Below are 15,869 nucleotides of genomic sequence, written 5' to 3' on the forward strand. Positions count from 1 at the left end.
CCACATAAATTTGACAGTATAAAAATGTTATTTCAATTAAAAGCTTAAGTAATTGTGTTTATTTTTCTCTTCACCAACTTTAAATATGCTTTATTTTTATAAATGGGTGAAACAGCGCCCCTCTGGATGTGAACGGCTGGTGAACGGCAGTCTGTGCGGCCATAGGTGGTATTGCACTGTGACGGTAGCACCGATCGTGTGGAGCAGCAGAGAGAAGCAGGTGAAGGTGATTATCTGCGAATACACAGGCTTTTGGAAAAGAAACAGAGTGCCAGGTCGGTCCTGTTACAACAAACTGATTATAGAAGCTTGACGAGTTAATCTAAATTAAACAAGCAACAGAGCTAACTAGTTTCTTTGTGTGTAGCAACTAAGTTATTTCAGTCGCATTAGCAAGCTAGCAGCTGCGATGGCGGGAGAATTCTGTCAACAAGCAAACAAGATGGCGTCGCAGCAACAGGTCCAGCGGGAATTTATTAAAGACGGAGGAGGACAGAAGCTGTGGACATGGAGCCTTTTACCTGCAGGGAGGAAAACGCCAAACAAGGTGAGTAAACTGCGGCCTCTGTGTATCTTTGCCTGCTAACTAAATATTTACCACCTGAAGTTAAAGGGAAACCGCTCCTCCTTTTTTTCACGTCTTACAGTTGTGTTGGGTATTTTAAATAAAAAAGTCTAAAAAGCCGTCTGAAACACACTTTCACATTTGTAAAACCTTTTTTATTAAATCTGGGAAATAAAAAGGGCGATTTATTTCACATGTACACCACATTGGACCAGGCCCAGATCTGAAACTACTAACTGTCATATCTGGACTAATGGATCACTCCAGAGAGATTAAAGATCCTTTAAAACACCGTTTCAGAGTTGTAAAACTTTTATTCTATTCATGAAAATACTGTCAATGGTGACTTAAATGTTTCCCTTAACTTTCTCCTCACTGCCATCTGAAACTAACTTTAGTGTTTTAAGTGTTTCTGTCGTATCCCACCGTAGGGGTCAGAGGTCATCGCTCTTTAATGTGCCACAGCCACATGTATGTGTAGATGAAAAGCCAAGTCAGTAATGCTGTTCAGATCAGTGTGATCAGGAGACTGGAGCCAACCTCCAGACGTGACAGCCTTGATGTTGTCCAGACCAGTGGTGAAGATTTCTGCCTTTTCTGCATCAATTTATGGTGGAAATGTTTTTATCTAGGCTACGTCAACGGAAACACAAAACTCAGGCAGCAGGTGACTAAAATATAAAATATATCAGAATATAATTCAGTAGGCCCTGCGACCCGGTCCCGGATAAGCGGATGAAGATGGATGGATGGATAATTCAGTAGGTGCTGATTTAGTCCTACCTCCTCGTCTTTGTTTGGAGAAGTTCCTCTTTAAATGCGGCACCTTTTCACCCAAAGGATAAATTAATTCTGTTAGAAACTCCTGGACTGAATGTTCAAAACTTTTTGCATCTATCCCACATATCTGTGAAGATTTTTATGAGAATAACGTCATCATTTAATCCCAATTCACAGTATTTTCCTAAATCTCCCCCCGCCTCTGTAATCTGCTGTTCATGAATCCCAGACAGACAGACACAGAACTCTGAAGCTGTTGTTGTTGTGGAGGTTATAGTTGTTCTTTATGTGGGACATATGCACATTAATCAACACTGACATTAACTCCATCAGTGTACAGCCGCAGGGCCTCATGATGGCTCCACAGCTATGCCACTGATTTGTTTTTGGGGTTTTTTACATAATAATAAAGTTAAATAGAAAATAAGAGGGATGAGAAAGTGTAACATCAAGGCAATGAGAATACAAGAGAGAGATTTTAAAAAGAGTAAACTAAAATAGAAGGTAGAAATAAGCTGAAATAGAATAAAACAAATCAAACGGTCTAAAACTGCAGCAGAAGACAGGTCTGAGTAGAATTTAACTGGATCTTAAGTGTGGTTTTAAAGATGCTGTATGTTGTGTGGTTCTTTGTTTCCAGAGGTAGAGAGTTCAGAAAGTCTCCTAGAAATGTCCAAACCAAAAGACTTAAAGGACGAGGAGCTCTGTAGTTCCCATACTGACTAAATGATTCCTCAGAGGTGAAAATCATTGGGTTTGTCATTTATGTCCTGTACTTCACGTGTCAGGGATCTGTTCCAGAAAGCAGGTTTAACAAACTGACTAAGGGCCCGTGTCCACCAAAGTGCCAGCGTCTTTTATTTATTTATTTTTTTCTCAGTTTTTTCAAATGGCAGCAGCGTGACGAGGCGCTGACCGTTTTTTCTGCGCTGGGCGTTTTTCAGAAGAGCTGCTGGCGTTTTCAGCTGCCAAAAAACACTTTGGACACGTGCCCTAACCCTGAACTCTGAGCTGAAGAACCTGAGACGGGTTTTTGGTTCCAGCTGATCAGTCAGTTCAGTTAATTAACTTAAGTATGTTCACTTTGTGCATGGTGAATGAAAAAAGCCATGATCAAGGGAGCTCCGATTCTATTTTATATGTATTTATACACAATATCTATTACATTTAAATATGTATAATTATTTATTATATTACAAAATATAAAAAGAATTATCAAAGCCAGTGCAGTGCCCGTTCACAGCGGCCGATGTGGCGTCTCGTGGAATTCTGAACGCGTCGCGTGTCCAAAATTCACCAAATGTGTTTCTACACTCCCTCTGATCTGCAGCAACACACCCACCACGTGTGAGGTCAAATGGAGGAACGGTCCTCGACATAAACGAAACACAAACACACAGAGATTTCTGCCTTTATTAGAGAGATGTGTGCATAAAAGGGAAACGCCTTTTTCCATTTAATCTTTAAGCTCTCTCTAGTTAAATATTCTGATGTTTTGATAGCTGCACCATTTCATCAGATAGAAATATCACACGTCAGGTCATAACTGCTGCTACTTAGGTCAGTTAGCCGGGCAGCTAACTTAGCTGACCGCAGCTGCCAAGCAGGCAACAGAACCAGACTCTGCAGCCTCCCAGGGAACACGGACCAGGACCGAACACAACCTTCGAGACTGAAGGAGGCCAGTTGGAAGACAGTGAGACAGACCAGGACTGACTCCGGGTTCAGGTGGGGACATCAGAGGAAAATTTGGGCCAAATCTTACACACTGCACCTTTTTATTTTTTTGTTACACCACAAACTGGAAGCAGTGGAGTAAAATATTCTGACAATAGCTGCATTCACATAAATACACTGAACATTTAAAAAGTCATTCCTGCTGTAAAACAGGGACCGACATGATGGTGTGAGGGTGTCAGACAGTCTGGCCTCGGCCGTCTGGACGTCACAGCTGCTCGTCAGAGTCTGGAGGCTGAAACAGAAAGCAGAGTTCAAACAGTTCAGATGAGATGAAGAGAGGAAGACGAGCGGCTGATGAAGAGCAGCGGTCAGACTGTAGAAAGCTCTCAGGTCAGCCTGAGTTACCATGAAGTCACAGCCTCACTGAGGTCACTCTGAGGAGGCTCAGCAGGAGTGGAGCTGTGATTCAGAGTTTGTCCTGAGGGGGGCGCCACAGGAAAGACCATGGGGCTCACTCTCTGAACTTCTCTGTCTTAAATAATATTAATAACAACAAACTTTATTCTTGTTGCGCAAATCATGCTTGGATTTTATGTTTTCATATATGTTGATTAAATATGTGTCTGACACATGAAGAAAAACAGCTGTAGACACTAAATCAGACACACTTTATTTTCCATCCGCTACTTGATCCAGATCCTGAAGGTCCTGAGTCACAGATATTACACTGATCAGCTGAACTTATTGAACTACAGAAACCCTCTGGCTGGTGTTCCAGAGTGGAGCCTCTTAGGTCCAGATCAGACTCACAAACCAACAACACACACGTTTACTTTTGTGATCAGATTTAACCTTAATCAACGACGATAATTCTGCTCTGACGTTTGTCATTTTAACATCTGGCTGTTTCCTCAGCTGCTCCGAGGATCAGCTGTGCTGTTGAACCCGGCGACGGCGCCGTGCCCATCAGGATCTGAGCCTGAGACTCTGCTGGATTACACAAACGGACTGACAAGAGCGATGATCAAGTAAGAGGCTTGTTGTCTGGGCAGAGAGCGGTTTATAACTGTGTTGTTGTAACCTGAGCTTTAATGTTGGGATTTCCGAAAACGTTTCATAAATCTGCCAATATTCAAGTTCTACACAGCTGATTCTTCACCTCAAAACCTCTCAAAAGTGTATTTAGTGATGAAACAGCGTACAAAACTTGTAAAAACAAAATAAATAATTACAACTAAAACTATTAGTAACAGCTAGTTCTCCGCTTCTCGCTTACATGCTTTTTCTTCGTGAGTAGTCTTACAGTCGAGCAGTCATGGCAGACAGTGGAAGCGATGCTGCCACAGCACTTCCTGTAGTGCGCTGCAGTTAGAAATAAACAACCAGAAATGTTCCTAATAATAAGATTGCTATCTCTCCCTTCACCTGATTAACGGCATCTTTGTAACGACGTGTCCACAATGAAATTTCACATCACATTTGGGGCGGGGGTTAGAGCGGGTTGGCCGTTAATCGGAAGGTCGGTGGTTCAATCCCCGGCTCCCCCAGGCTGCATGTCGAAGTGTCCTTGGGCAAGATGCTGAACCCCGAATGGCCCCGGTGGCTGTTCACCAGTGTATGAATGTTAGTTTCTGTTTGAGCACTTAGGTTCAGTGTGTGAATGCTGAGTGCAGATGTAGTGTAAAAGCGCTTTGAGTGGTCGAAAAGACTAGAAAGGCGCTATACAAATACGGAGCATTTACAATTTTTATAATCGACGCCGTCTGTTATGTTGACTAATCTTTGCAGCCTTACCAACGAGGCCGATGTACAAAAAAAGTCTTTATATTTGTAGGAAGACAGTTCCACAGATTGGCTCCACAGAGAAAACATTTTGGGCAAAAGATGTTTTACGAAATGAAACTTTAGTCTCTACATGTACCAGCTCTTGTTGATCTGGAGGGTTCCAGCCTGTTCACAAATTTACAAAGTGGCTCAGGTGCAAATCCAGTCAAACATTTAAAAAAACAACTTTATATGTCTAAGATTAACAAAATTAACAAAGTTTAAGATTTTATGTTTACTTAAAATGTAACAGTGATGGAATCGAATGGGCTTTTTATCTAAAATCTTTAGGGCATGGTTATAAAGCCTCTTTATAGGCTTTAGGGTAGTTTGGCTGGTCTGGGACCAAACAGTGGTGCAGTACGACAGTTGGGACAGGATCATAGTGTTCAGAAAGACATGAGCACATTCAGATGTCAAACAGCTCCTGATCATTCTGAAACAATTCATACCGGCCTTCATTTTTCTTGATGTTTTTGATATGACTTTTAAAGTTTAGCTGGGAATCTAAAATCACTCAAATATTTTTCTTGTTCTACCCGATCGATGAGTTCGCCATTCATTTTGATGTTAAGGTCATTTATTGTCCCGAGTTCTTTTTTATAGAAAAACACATAGATTTAGTTTTCTTCAGATTAAGTGTTAAACAGGATTTGTTATCACTGTTAAACACTTTCTCAAGATGTTTGGTCAGTGTACCGCCGTTAACAGCAGTGCTTTTGCCGGACACATAAATCACAGTGTCGTCGGCATATATCAGAAGGCAAACTTAAGGACACACTTCAGGCTGCTCGTTCACATACAGGCTGAAGAGAATAGGCCCCAGTATGGTTCCCTGAGGGATTCCGGTCTTAATTTTACATGGGGCACAGATTTAACATGATCAATAACTACACATTGTTCTCGTCCCTGTAAGTATGACTCGAACCATGATAATGCCTGGTGTGACCTGTTAAAGGATGACAGTTTTGAGATAAGACGGCTTTGGTTTACTGTATCGAATGCCCTCTTTAAGTCCAGGAACACTGGACCCACGATGTTTCCTTTATCAAGCGGCTGCACAATATTTTCCAATAATGCGCAGATGGCTGATTCAGTGGACTGGTTCTGTCTGAAACCATACTGTTGAGGGTGTATATACTGATGTGTTTCTAAATATTGAGTTAGCTGTTCTGGAACTATTTTTTCTAGTATTTTTTACATTACCGGAACGAGACTTATTGGTCGATACTTACTGATGTCTGTGGTATTCCCTTAAAGATGGGTTTAACCAGTGCCTTTTTCCAAGCATCTGGAAATATTCCAGTTTTAATAGAGACATTTATAATGTGGGTCAAAGGTTGGATGATAATTTGAGCATATTTTTAGTTTGTTTCCACATTGCTTTACAAGTTCCTTTAGCTTAAGTTAGAATTTTCATATAAACGTTTGCTTTTGAGTTGCACAATTCTTCTACTACTTGATTAATTAGCTGTCGTACTGCATCACTTACCCATGGAAGCTATACTTTTCTTTGTGGCCTTTTGCATTGTTTTAAGAACTTATTTAAAATGTTAATTATTGTAGAAGTAAATATATCGCAACACTCGCTCACTTGACTATGTTGTGAGACTTCATCCCAATTAGTCTTTGCTAACTCATTCTCAAATTTAATAAGATCCTTGCTGGGAATTATCAACTTTGTTGCCTTTTGGTCATTTTTATATTCATTTAGACGCTTTTGTGAGAGTTTTCTGGAAATTAATATCATGTTATGATCTAATAAGCCACACACCAGACTGTATGTTTTTAAGACTCTTTCAGGCTTATTTGAGAAAGCTAAATCTATTGCTGTCTGTGATGTTTTTGTCAGGTCTATTTTTAAATTGATGAAAGTCATATTTTGATGTTAGTTCTTTGAGTTGTTTCCTACTGGATTTCAGTGTTTCCCACAGAAAGACAGTATAACTGTGGCGGGCTGAGCGGGGGGGCGGGCTGCCACAATATAAATAAACTTATGTGAAACGCTGGATTTATTTACAATTAACAGTAGTATCTCTATAAATAAGCACCTCACTGTTAAGTTTAAAAGATTTGAAAAATGTTTCTAAATTCTGATAGAAAGCTTGTAAGCAACTAGATGGTGGATTATACACCACAAGGATGTTAAACATTGTGCGTGAGGATAGAGCAAAATTTACACATAGACTTTCAATTGATAAAGATTCATCTAATTGGACTTCCTTGGTCTTAAAGGAGTCTTTAATGTAAACCAGAACTCCTCCTCCTTTACCAGTAACCCTGTCCTTTCTATAGCACTTATATCCAGGCACATCTATCATTGAGGTAGGGATTTTATCATGCAGCCATGTTTCACTTATGCACAAATAATCAAGATTGGAACCAAGTAGCAGAATTCTAATTTAATCACATTTTGGATACAGGCTTCTAATATTTAAATGCCCTCCCAAAATATCCTTAGGCTTTACTGTAGGATCCCAGATTATTTTTGCATGATTTACTATCTGGAAAAATAAATATTGTCTCTGCTTTAGTACTGCTTGTGACTGCAAAGTGTTTATATTGTCAGTAGTGTGCCTGCCTGTTCGCTTATACTTGGCTGTATGAGTTGTATTGACTTTACTCTTAGTGTAGTCAGTCTTGCGGTTAGGAGCGCAAAGAAGAAGAATCCGCGAAGGAAGGGTGCAACTCTGGGCCAGCTCGCTCCAGCAGTCTGCCGGGCAATCTGCGGGCGCAGCACCCGCCGCAGACCGGTCGACACGGCGTCCAAACACTCGTCCGCAGAGAGCGCCCACAGCCGCCCGCCGCTCCCCGCCGCCGCACTGGGACCCGGCCCCACGCCGGCAGCACGGACCGGGATTAAGCTGGATGTCTCCCGCTAACAGGACCAGGAAGGAGAGAGATATTATAGCGCGACCGCTATCTTTTTTTCCTGCTACCCAGCTCCACTTTGGTGCGTAATAAGCCTATTACGCGTGCGTTTCCAAACTTCAGGAGGGAATAGTAGATAGTAAAATGGCCATATCCAATGTTGTTCAGGTATGGCGTTTGGCACAGAAGACTGCCAGGCTCGTTTTGTGGAATGCTTAGGACAAGTGATCCAAATGTTAGCAGCAGAAGAAGCCACACCAAACAGGTGAGTAGCAGGTCTGAACGCTGACGCTGTTTGTTTGTTTAACTATTTTCCCCTGGCTTTGGATGAGAGGGATAACATGGGATAACTGCAGGCTTAAAAATCACGGAGCAGCTGGCAGTCAATGAAAGGGACGACAATTGGGAGTGATTTGTTCACGGAGGCGAATGCGTGTTTGGACAAGTTGGGACTCAAATGGGAAAAGCTGGCTGGTGGGACAATTGATGGTTGTCAGGGCTGTGCGCTAAGCTTTTCCCCAAGGAGCACGTGTAACAGAGTTTAACAAACTATTTATTTTACACATATTTATACTACATGTGTGCTTCTTCTCCTTGTGTTCAACTATGGTGTGAAACCAGTAGAGGACAGGAAGTGAAGACCCTGGTATCTGGACACTTCGGCATCGACCTTAATATTTTGTTATATATTAATATTTTCGTTTTTTACCAGCTGAAAACGCCTTGCTGGGAGCGTTGGGTGTGCTTTGGAGCGTTTTTTTTTTGACCACGCTATGTTACATAATTATGGAGGTGATGTGCTGCAAGTAGGCTACCTAATTTAACTGTTTAGAAAACGTCACCACAAAGCAGGGTAGGCGTGACTGAAACATGAGAGCACAGACTGTCCGTACGTGTGAGTTCATGAGATTTTGCGGGCGAGGAAACACCTCGGCGAGTAGGCACATCGTTTCGTTGAAGATCGGATGTGCTCGGTGCTCGTTGTTTGTCCCGCCCCTCCTGCACTGTGATGGGACGGCAGGGTAAAAAGTGACAGTGACGAGCGCAGCGTTTTTCCCAAAGCTGAACATGTTTCAACTCTCGCCTCGTCACGCTGCTGCCGTTTTTACCAGGGTCTGAAAAACGCGGCGCTCCCATTGCAATGAACTGAACTCATCGACCTGCAGTCTGACACACTTCTGGCAGAGCACTTTAAGTCAGTCAGTGAACAGACACAAGTTCAACAAGTGCAGATACAGATCCTCACTGATGATCACCTCAGCTGTCCTCAGACATTCAACAAGTAAAATGAACTGAAAAAAGCATGTATTGCTTTTTGCATAAAGTTCATAAATTTCAAAGCTTTAACATACTGCAAAACACCACAGTGTTTGTGAGATTACCTAGTTAAAAATAAAATGAAACACGGATGTCACTTTTTATCACTTCTATAGGAGTATTTTCATATTTGACCTAATTTCATATAGTTATATAAATATTTACAGAATATCCTTGTTCTTCTATATTTACTGCTTTCAATGGGAGAAAATGAATATTGAGCAAAATGAAGTTTAAGTTATCATTGGTGCGGCCCTCCAACACAGTTCAGGTTTCTCACGTGGCCCCTTCTAAAAATTGCCCACCCCTGAGCTATTGGCTTCTGAAAGCCTTTCAATATCTGTCTTTGTGTTTTTAAATATGCAGAAGGCTCTATATTAAAATCTTTAAAATGTTACAAGAAGAAAATTAATAAGTTGATTGAATGAATCATTAAAATGTTGCATTAAAAATTTGCAAGGGGCCCGTAAAACTCTGATGTAATGGCCCGGTGGGCAATGTATCAGCAGTGGCAATTGAAATATCCATATCAGCCGACCGCAAGTATTAGAGAAAAGCAGAGCGGGAAGCTGCAGACAAGTGTTGTTTTACTAGCACATTTTGTGAAAGAGCTAAAATGATGCTGTGAAGAGGAAATTCTGAGTTTTTTTAAATCGGCTTTAAATGTCAGAATGTTCCCTCACTGTCTTCATTCTCTGACGGGAACCAGGTTCCTCTTTCTGTGCTACTTTAAATACTCAAAAGAGAAAGCAGGGCTGAAAGCTCAGACACCTTCCATTAAGACATGGAGGACATGTTAAAAGTGTTAAAAATACAACTGATAGTGATGTGTGATGTGTCAGTGACTCGCCTGCATCGTTGCATTTTTCAGCTCTCTGCTGCTGCAGCTGCTTTCCTGCACACACGTCCTGTAAAGATGTAAAAATAAAGTCACTAAGTGTAAAATGTGTTTTTACACAAAGTTGCTGCCTCCTCTCCTCCGACCGGTCAGATATCAGGAGCCCATTGTTCTATCGGTGATCATTAAAATCTTTATTTACACTACACGTATCTGGTCCTGGGTGTTTATTCTGACTGACCCACATACACCGCCCTGCTAAATACGCCCAAATACTCTCTATAACACCACATGTGGATTCATCCGCCGCTGAAAATAGTCCCCAACAAATTTAACCCACTGCGAATGTGATGAAAAAATTTAAGCTGAAATAAATCTTTCTCTCAGCTGTTATTCAGGCTCAGAATGGTCCTTTGGGCCGTACAGTAAAGGCAATGAATAACCTTATGACCGAAATATATGTATTTTCTTGTAATTTCTGACCATTTGATAAACAAAATATATCCACGACCTGGGAGGGCAAAAGGTATAAAAGTAAAGTATAATATTAGTATAATATATTTACAGGTTACACTTGATTTGGATAATTTGCCTACAGATAGTTTATTAGTTGAGATTTAGCCGTTTCACTAATAAAACCTTTCTCTGACATCAGCCTACAGCACTGTGGTGAAGGTTTGATTAGTGCTGATGTTTGTGTATAATATCAGATCATAGTAGGCTATAGTCTACTATAATTGGCCAGTTGGACAAAACAGTAGTTTCATTTTTGTGGCTTGTTTTCAGTCATTCAATTATTGTGCAAGACAAATTGGTCTACTTGGTGCTCAGTCTCTCATTTGTTTATAACTCGTCAATAATAAAAACCGTGCATACAGAACAACGAGTTCAGCATTTCTAAAGTTTGCTGTCAACCTTTTTTTTAATGTCGTGCCTACTCCAGGCTGTGATTGGTTGGTTTGCGGAAAGTGACGCTTGATGCACACGGCTACATGAAAGGCTCCCGATATCCCTGTGTAGATCAGCAGGCAGGCAGAACGGGAACAGGTGAGCCTCGCGTAGAGCCCAGAGAACCAGATCTGGAGGACCGGTGCCCAGTACGCCAAAGAGTACAATGTAAAAGTGACCGCACCGGTGAATACCGGCACACTTTAAGCACGAGAGGCTTTTATATTGTGAGAAATAACAGGAAGTCATCTCTCCCAGTAGCACGAGCACAGCTTCATAGCGGAGCGTTCAGGCGCAGTTAAACCAACGCAGCAGCTGGTTTATTAATCTAGCGCTGCTGCATGTGTAAAAAAACCAGCGCTGTGGATGAGAGGAGCTGACTGCTGGATATCAAGACGTCGTATTTAAGTTTATGTTCTGCTTACTCAGCAGTTGTCTGATAAATAGCTATTAAAACACATTCGGAGAGGATTTGAAATGCTTTTGTAGCAGGTCTAAAACTACGTATAATTTTAATACAATTATGAAAATTAATATTTCCTGGAATATTAATTCATACCTCGAAACTAGGAGCACCACCTAAAGATTTGCTTGTCCGCCCAAGGCTTTAGGTCCTTGAGTTCATTAGTTATTAATGGTTCAGTTATTCTGAAATCGTAAACTTTAGTCAACCAGTCAATCTCAAATCTGAGGGCAAGTTCTCTGTACAGGGACCCTGGATTTTTAACAATACACACACAGTATCACTGTGATTAAGGTGAAATTTAACAGTGGGAGTAAATGTGGGAATATTACAGGGACAACAGTCAACATGAAAACCTGAAGGTGATGAACAGAGTATGTTAGGCTCGATGGAATTTCAGTTAATATTGTAGAGGGAGAGGATTCTACGAGGATGAGGGAACGAATGGTCGGAAATTACGTTGCAAATTTAGTTTGAATAATCTAGGGGTTTGTAGGTGAGGGCCAACTAGAGAATGCCAACGAGTCACAGAGTGTAGTTTGTTTTGCCTTACTTTTGTCACAGTTCCCTGTAGCAAAGGCTCGACTGCCGGTTGACTTGTGGATGTTGTCCTGGCCAGACACCCCTGTAGTGTCTCGAGTTGAGTTCAAACCGGTGGATTTGTTCCGGAGTCCTTTGCGGGAAAACGCTTGCAGCAAAGGGCAGTCCGCCCTGGCTTGCACTCTGAGTTCGTTTGGTGTCTATAGCTCGGTGGAACACACTCCAGACTCTGTCGTTGGAGGCGTGGCTTCGTTCATTCAAGGCAAGAAGTGAACGGGCTTCCGAGTTTCTGGGTCCAAAGTTGCTCAGAACGATCGGATGATGTTAGAACAACAAAATCAAATAAGACTCATACACTCGCCGTAGGTTCGCGAGGCCACGGGAATATAGGCTATTTCATGTTGCTGAGTTTAAACAAGTCTGGGGAAAGTTTCATCCCATTGATTAAACATCAAAATCAAATCTCCCGCTAAGAAACTTGGGGATTCAAGGGCAGTAGCTTTCTCAGCCCGTCTGAAGGAAATTTTAAAGTACGAAACGAAAAAGGAAGACCGGATTTTCAAAAGTAAAGGAAGTTAAAGAAAGCGTAATTACGAGAGGATACATGAGAGTTTAGTTTCAAGAGTTTTTTTTTTTTAGAAGAGAGTGAGACAAAAGACAACAATGCCTTTTCTCTAGCTTCTTCAGGACGTGGTGACGTCAATTTGGGGAGTGGGTTTCTCTGGTGGGGGTTACCCCAAAAGTGTTAAGTTTTTAGTGGGATAAAGAAAATATATATATATATATATATATATATATATATATATATATATATATAGAGCACATATTTTCATTTAATCTCTCTCTCCACAATATCAACATTTGAAAAATACTCCGAATAATGTTCTAAACATTCGGATAAAGACGAGCAAAACAAAACTAAACACTAGATGTTAAAGGTTATTATCGTTATATAAAAACGTAACAAAGCTTAACCACATGTTCTCAGTGTAAACTTGATGGTTACAGGTTTTAACTCGAGACAATTTAGATGTAAGCGTGGCAGCAAAAATTTCGTTTATTCAATTACATGGTGATGGGTACTTGGCGCTCATTGTCAGTGTAAGCCGAGTTTTAAACACTTGTGTGTTATACCTTTCCTGTCCCCTTGGTGGCGCTCGGGTTGTACGAGAAAACGGTAAGACATTCAACTTTGAGATTTACTACTTTAACTGGGAAGCTGGTTATACACACCGGCGTGTAGGAAATTGTATATGAAACATTTAACTTAAGCATTAGTTAATAGTACACAGACAGTGATTACTAGGGAACAACAGGGAGGAATTAAGACAAAACAAAAAGAGGTTAGAGAACTCTTCAGTGAGAGAGGTTACTAAGGCTCTTTGAATACACAATCCTTAAGCGATGCATGTCTGATAGAGTCTCTGCAGATCCTTACCAAACACCAGGCGATGTCTGTGGTTTTTGCATGTAAGAAAGGTCATCTCTAGGGGAGAAACCCCCCCCACACACTTGTTTCAATTCTCATCATTTGGTGCTGTTGATTTTCCTTTGGCGCTCGCTAAAACCTCGTTGGAGGGCGGGTGCCAAAAATTTCTCTATGCAGGGAAAACCCTGTTTTTCTGACATTTGATGTTCTTAGACCCTCACTGACCTGAGTGAGGGTCACAGTGTTTGTGAAAACTGAATTTAAATGTATTAAATGTGTATCTAAACTTCTGACTTCAACTGTACTGTGTGACAAGTTATTTACTGAGCCGATTTGAACATTACATTTCATTTCAGTTGGAGGGAAACTCTCATACGGAGATGATTTGATGTAGAAATGTTGTGCTGAATACAGTCAGCAGCAGAAACCAGACTGACGTGGACTTGGTTCTTGTAGGTGAACGTTACCTTCTGATGATGATGGATGCCGCTATGACGATGAGCACAGAGCACAGAGTGAAGAGAACCAGACGAACAATCAGCAGAGGGTCAACTGTTCATGTGGATCAGACGGACAGGAAGCTGTTAGACCTTAGACATTAAAACAAACTCTGACTGCCTGCTTCTTTATAGCAACAGCAACTGAGGCTTATGGGTATTGTAGTTTTCAGACCAAACTGACCTGACGTCTCAGAAACTAGGTTTAAATAACTCCAACTGTAACATTAACCTGAATGATCGTTACATTATCCAGGAGAGTCCTGTGAGTATAAATAAGTATTTCTACCACAGAGAAAACTGAGCAAACAAACCTTCTTCCTCCACCTGCAGGCTGTACGGCAGGGAGAGGCTGCTGAAGTTCGTCTTCAAACCACAGGTGTAGTTCCCAAAATCCTCTGCGGTCAGGGGGCCGAGCTGGAGGGCGGGGCCAGACTCTGAGAGGGTGTGGCAATCTCTGAACCAGGTGACGTTCAGTTGGTGGAAAGTACAGAGTGCAGTGCAGTACAGAGTGACGGTTTCACCTCTTCTCAGCTTTCTGTCTCCTCTGGAGCTGTTTATCTGCATTCTAGTCCCATCTGAATGAATGTAACAAAAGCAGCGAAATGAAAAGACTCAAAACTAATTAATTCAAAAGGCAGTGGCAAAAAGAAAAGTATTTCTCCATCCATCTTCATTTTCTGGAGCCACTACCCCTGCGACCCAGGTTGGGTAGTGGTTACCCCAAACCTCCCATTCCCGAGCCACATTAACCAGCTCAGGGATCCTTAGGTGTTCCCAGGCCAGTTTGAAGATAAAATCTCTTCACCTAGTCCTGGGTCTTCTCTGAGGCCTCCTTCCAGCCGGACGTACCTGGAACACCTCCCTCGGGAGGCGCCCAGGGGTTATCCTTACCAGATGTCCTAACCACCTCAACCATTCTCTGTAGGGGCCGACAGTGTCCCATCCTTACTGTACACAGCTAGGATGGTTCCCCATTAGGGGTGGGAGAAATAATCGATTCTTAGATGCATCGCGATGCGGACGTGGAAGGACGTGCCCGGACTGTATGTGGAGCGCACACAACAGAGAGATCAGTGTTCCCCTGTATTTGCCACCGCTGTGGAATGAATAACCACCCCAAAATGTCTCACAATCCTTTAACTAGCACATTGCGAGCATGGTGACAGTCGACGCTCCGCAGCTCCCTGTGTATGTAAGTTTCTGTCTGGTAGTACAAGGCCTTGCTCTCTGTTCCCCACACCAGACTTTTGGAGACAGAGCCTTCAGCTTCACAGCCCCTCCCCCACCCTCTGGTGCTCATCCCCACAGAGATCTGAAATGCTCCTTGTCTGGACACTTTCACAAATCTACTAAAAACCCAGCTGTTTACCAAGTCATCTTTTGTTGTTCTGTAACTATGCGTAAAGAATCCTGTGGTCCTGTGAAAGGCACAAAAAATATTTATGTAACGTTAGCTAAATTAATAACGAAGTAATATTAATTATCAGCTGTATGTCAGTACTAGCTAACCAAACCAGTCAAGTGCTGAGAACATCCGGTACAAGCATAGACTAAACTGGTGTGCAGCTCTGTCCTGTACACATACTGTACACTATTCGTCGGCGTAATCGATTACGTAAATACGTCGTCGCGCATTACGTGCATCGACGCGTTGCTGCATCCGGTGTGGGATTCACCCGGACAAGCTGCAGCTACAAGACCGTGCCTTGGACCGTCTAAAGTTTGGAGTATTTCAGACAGACACTCAACAACGTGCTGCTCCGTGAGCTCTGTGAACTGGAAACAGCTTCACTGCAGAACAACTGCTGTCCACAAATACGTGAAACGAACGGATCCCGCAGCACTTTGTCTAGACGGCAGCATCGCAAATCGTGTTTACTTTCTGTCGCCACACAAGCACGGCACATTATCAGCACGAGTTAAAAGTAATTTCTGCCCCGCTTCTGTCATGGTAACCTAACGTTACACTGCAAATCATGTAATGATCGGCTGTTTCATATTTTCAGTTTATTTAATGGCCACGTATGAGCGAGAAAACAGCTGAATCTGATTACAGACAATCTGTGACTGGACAGTCTGTGAGTCCTTTCAGGTGTTCACTGATGCAGAAATAC

At 42.0% G+C, this 15,869-nt stretch overlaps 1 protein-coding gene across 1 annotated transcript in view; it reads right to left on the minus strand.

The window, feature by feature from the left end:
• Positions 1-3,055: 3,055 nt before the first annotated feature.
• Positions 3,056-15,869, minus strand: part of LOC123968634 (obscurin-like) — a 61,309-nt gene continuing 48,495 nt past the window's right edge. Inside the window, exons 9-10 of the mRNA XM_046045500.1 lie at positions 9,888-9,945; positions 3,056-3,317 (exon numbers count right to left, since the gene is read on the minus strand). Of these exons, the coding sequence (XP_045901456.1) occupies positions 3,291-3,317; positions 9,888-9,945 (85 nt within the window). The 3' untranslated portion in view covers positions 3,056-3,290. The remainder of the gene's footprint in view (positions 3,318-9,887; positions 9,946-15,869) is intronic.

The sequence above is a fragment of the Micropterus dolomieu genome, linkage group LG03, assembly GCF_021292245.1.
Source record: "Micropterus dolomieu isolate WLL.071019.BEF.003 ecotype Adirondacks linkage group LG03, ASM2129224v1, whole genome shotgun sequence".
In the NCBI taxonomy this organism is placed as follows: Eukaryota; Metazoa; Chordata; class Actinopteri; order Centrarchiformes; family Centrarchidae; genus Micropterus; species Micropterus dolomieu.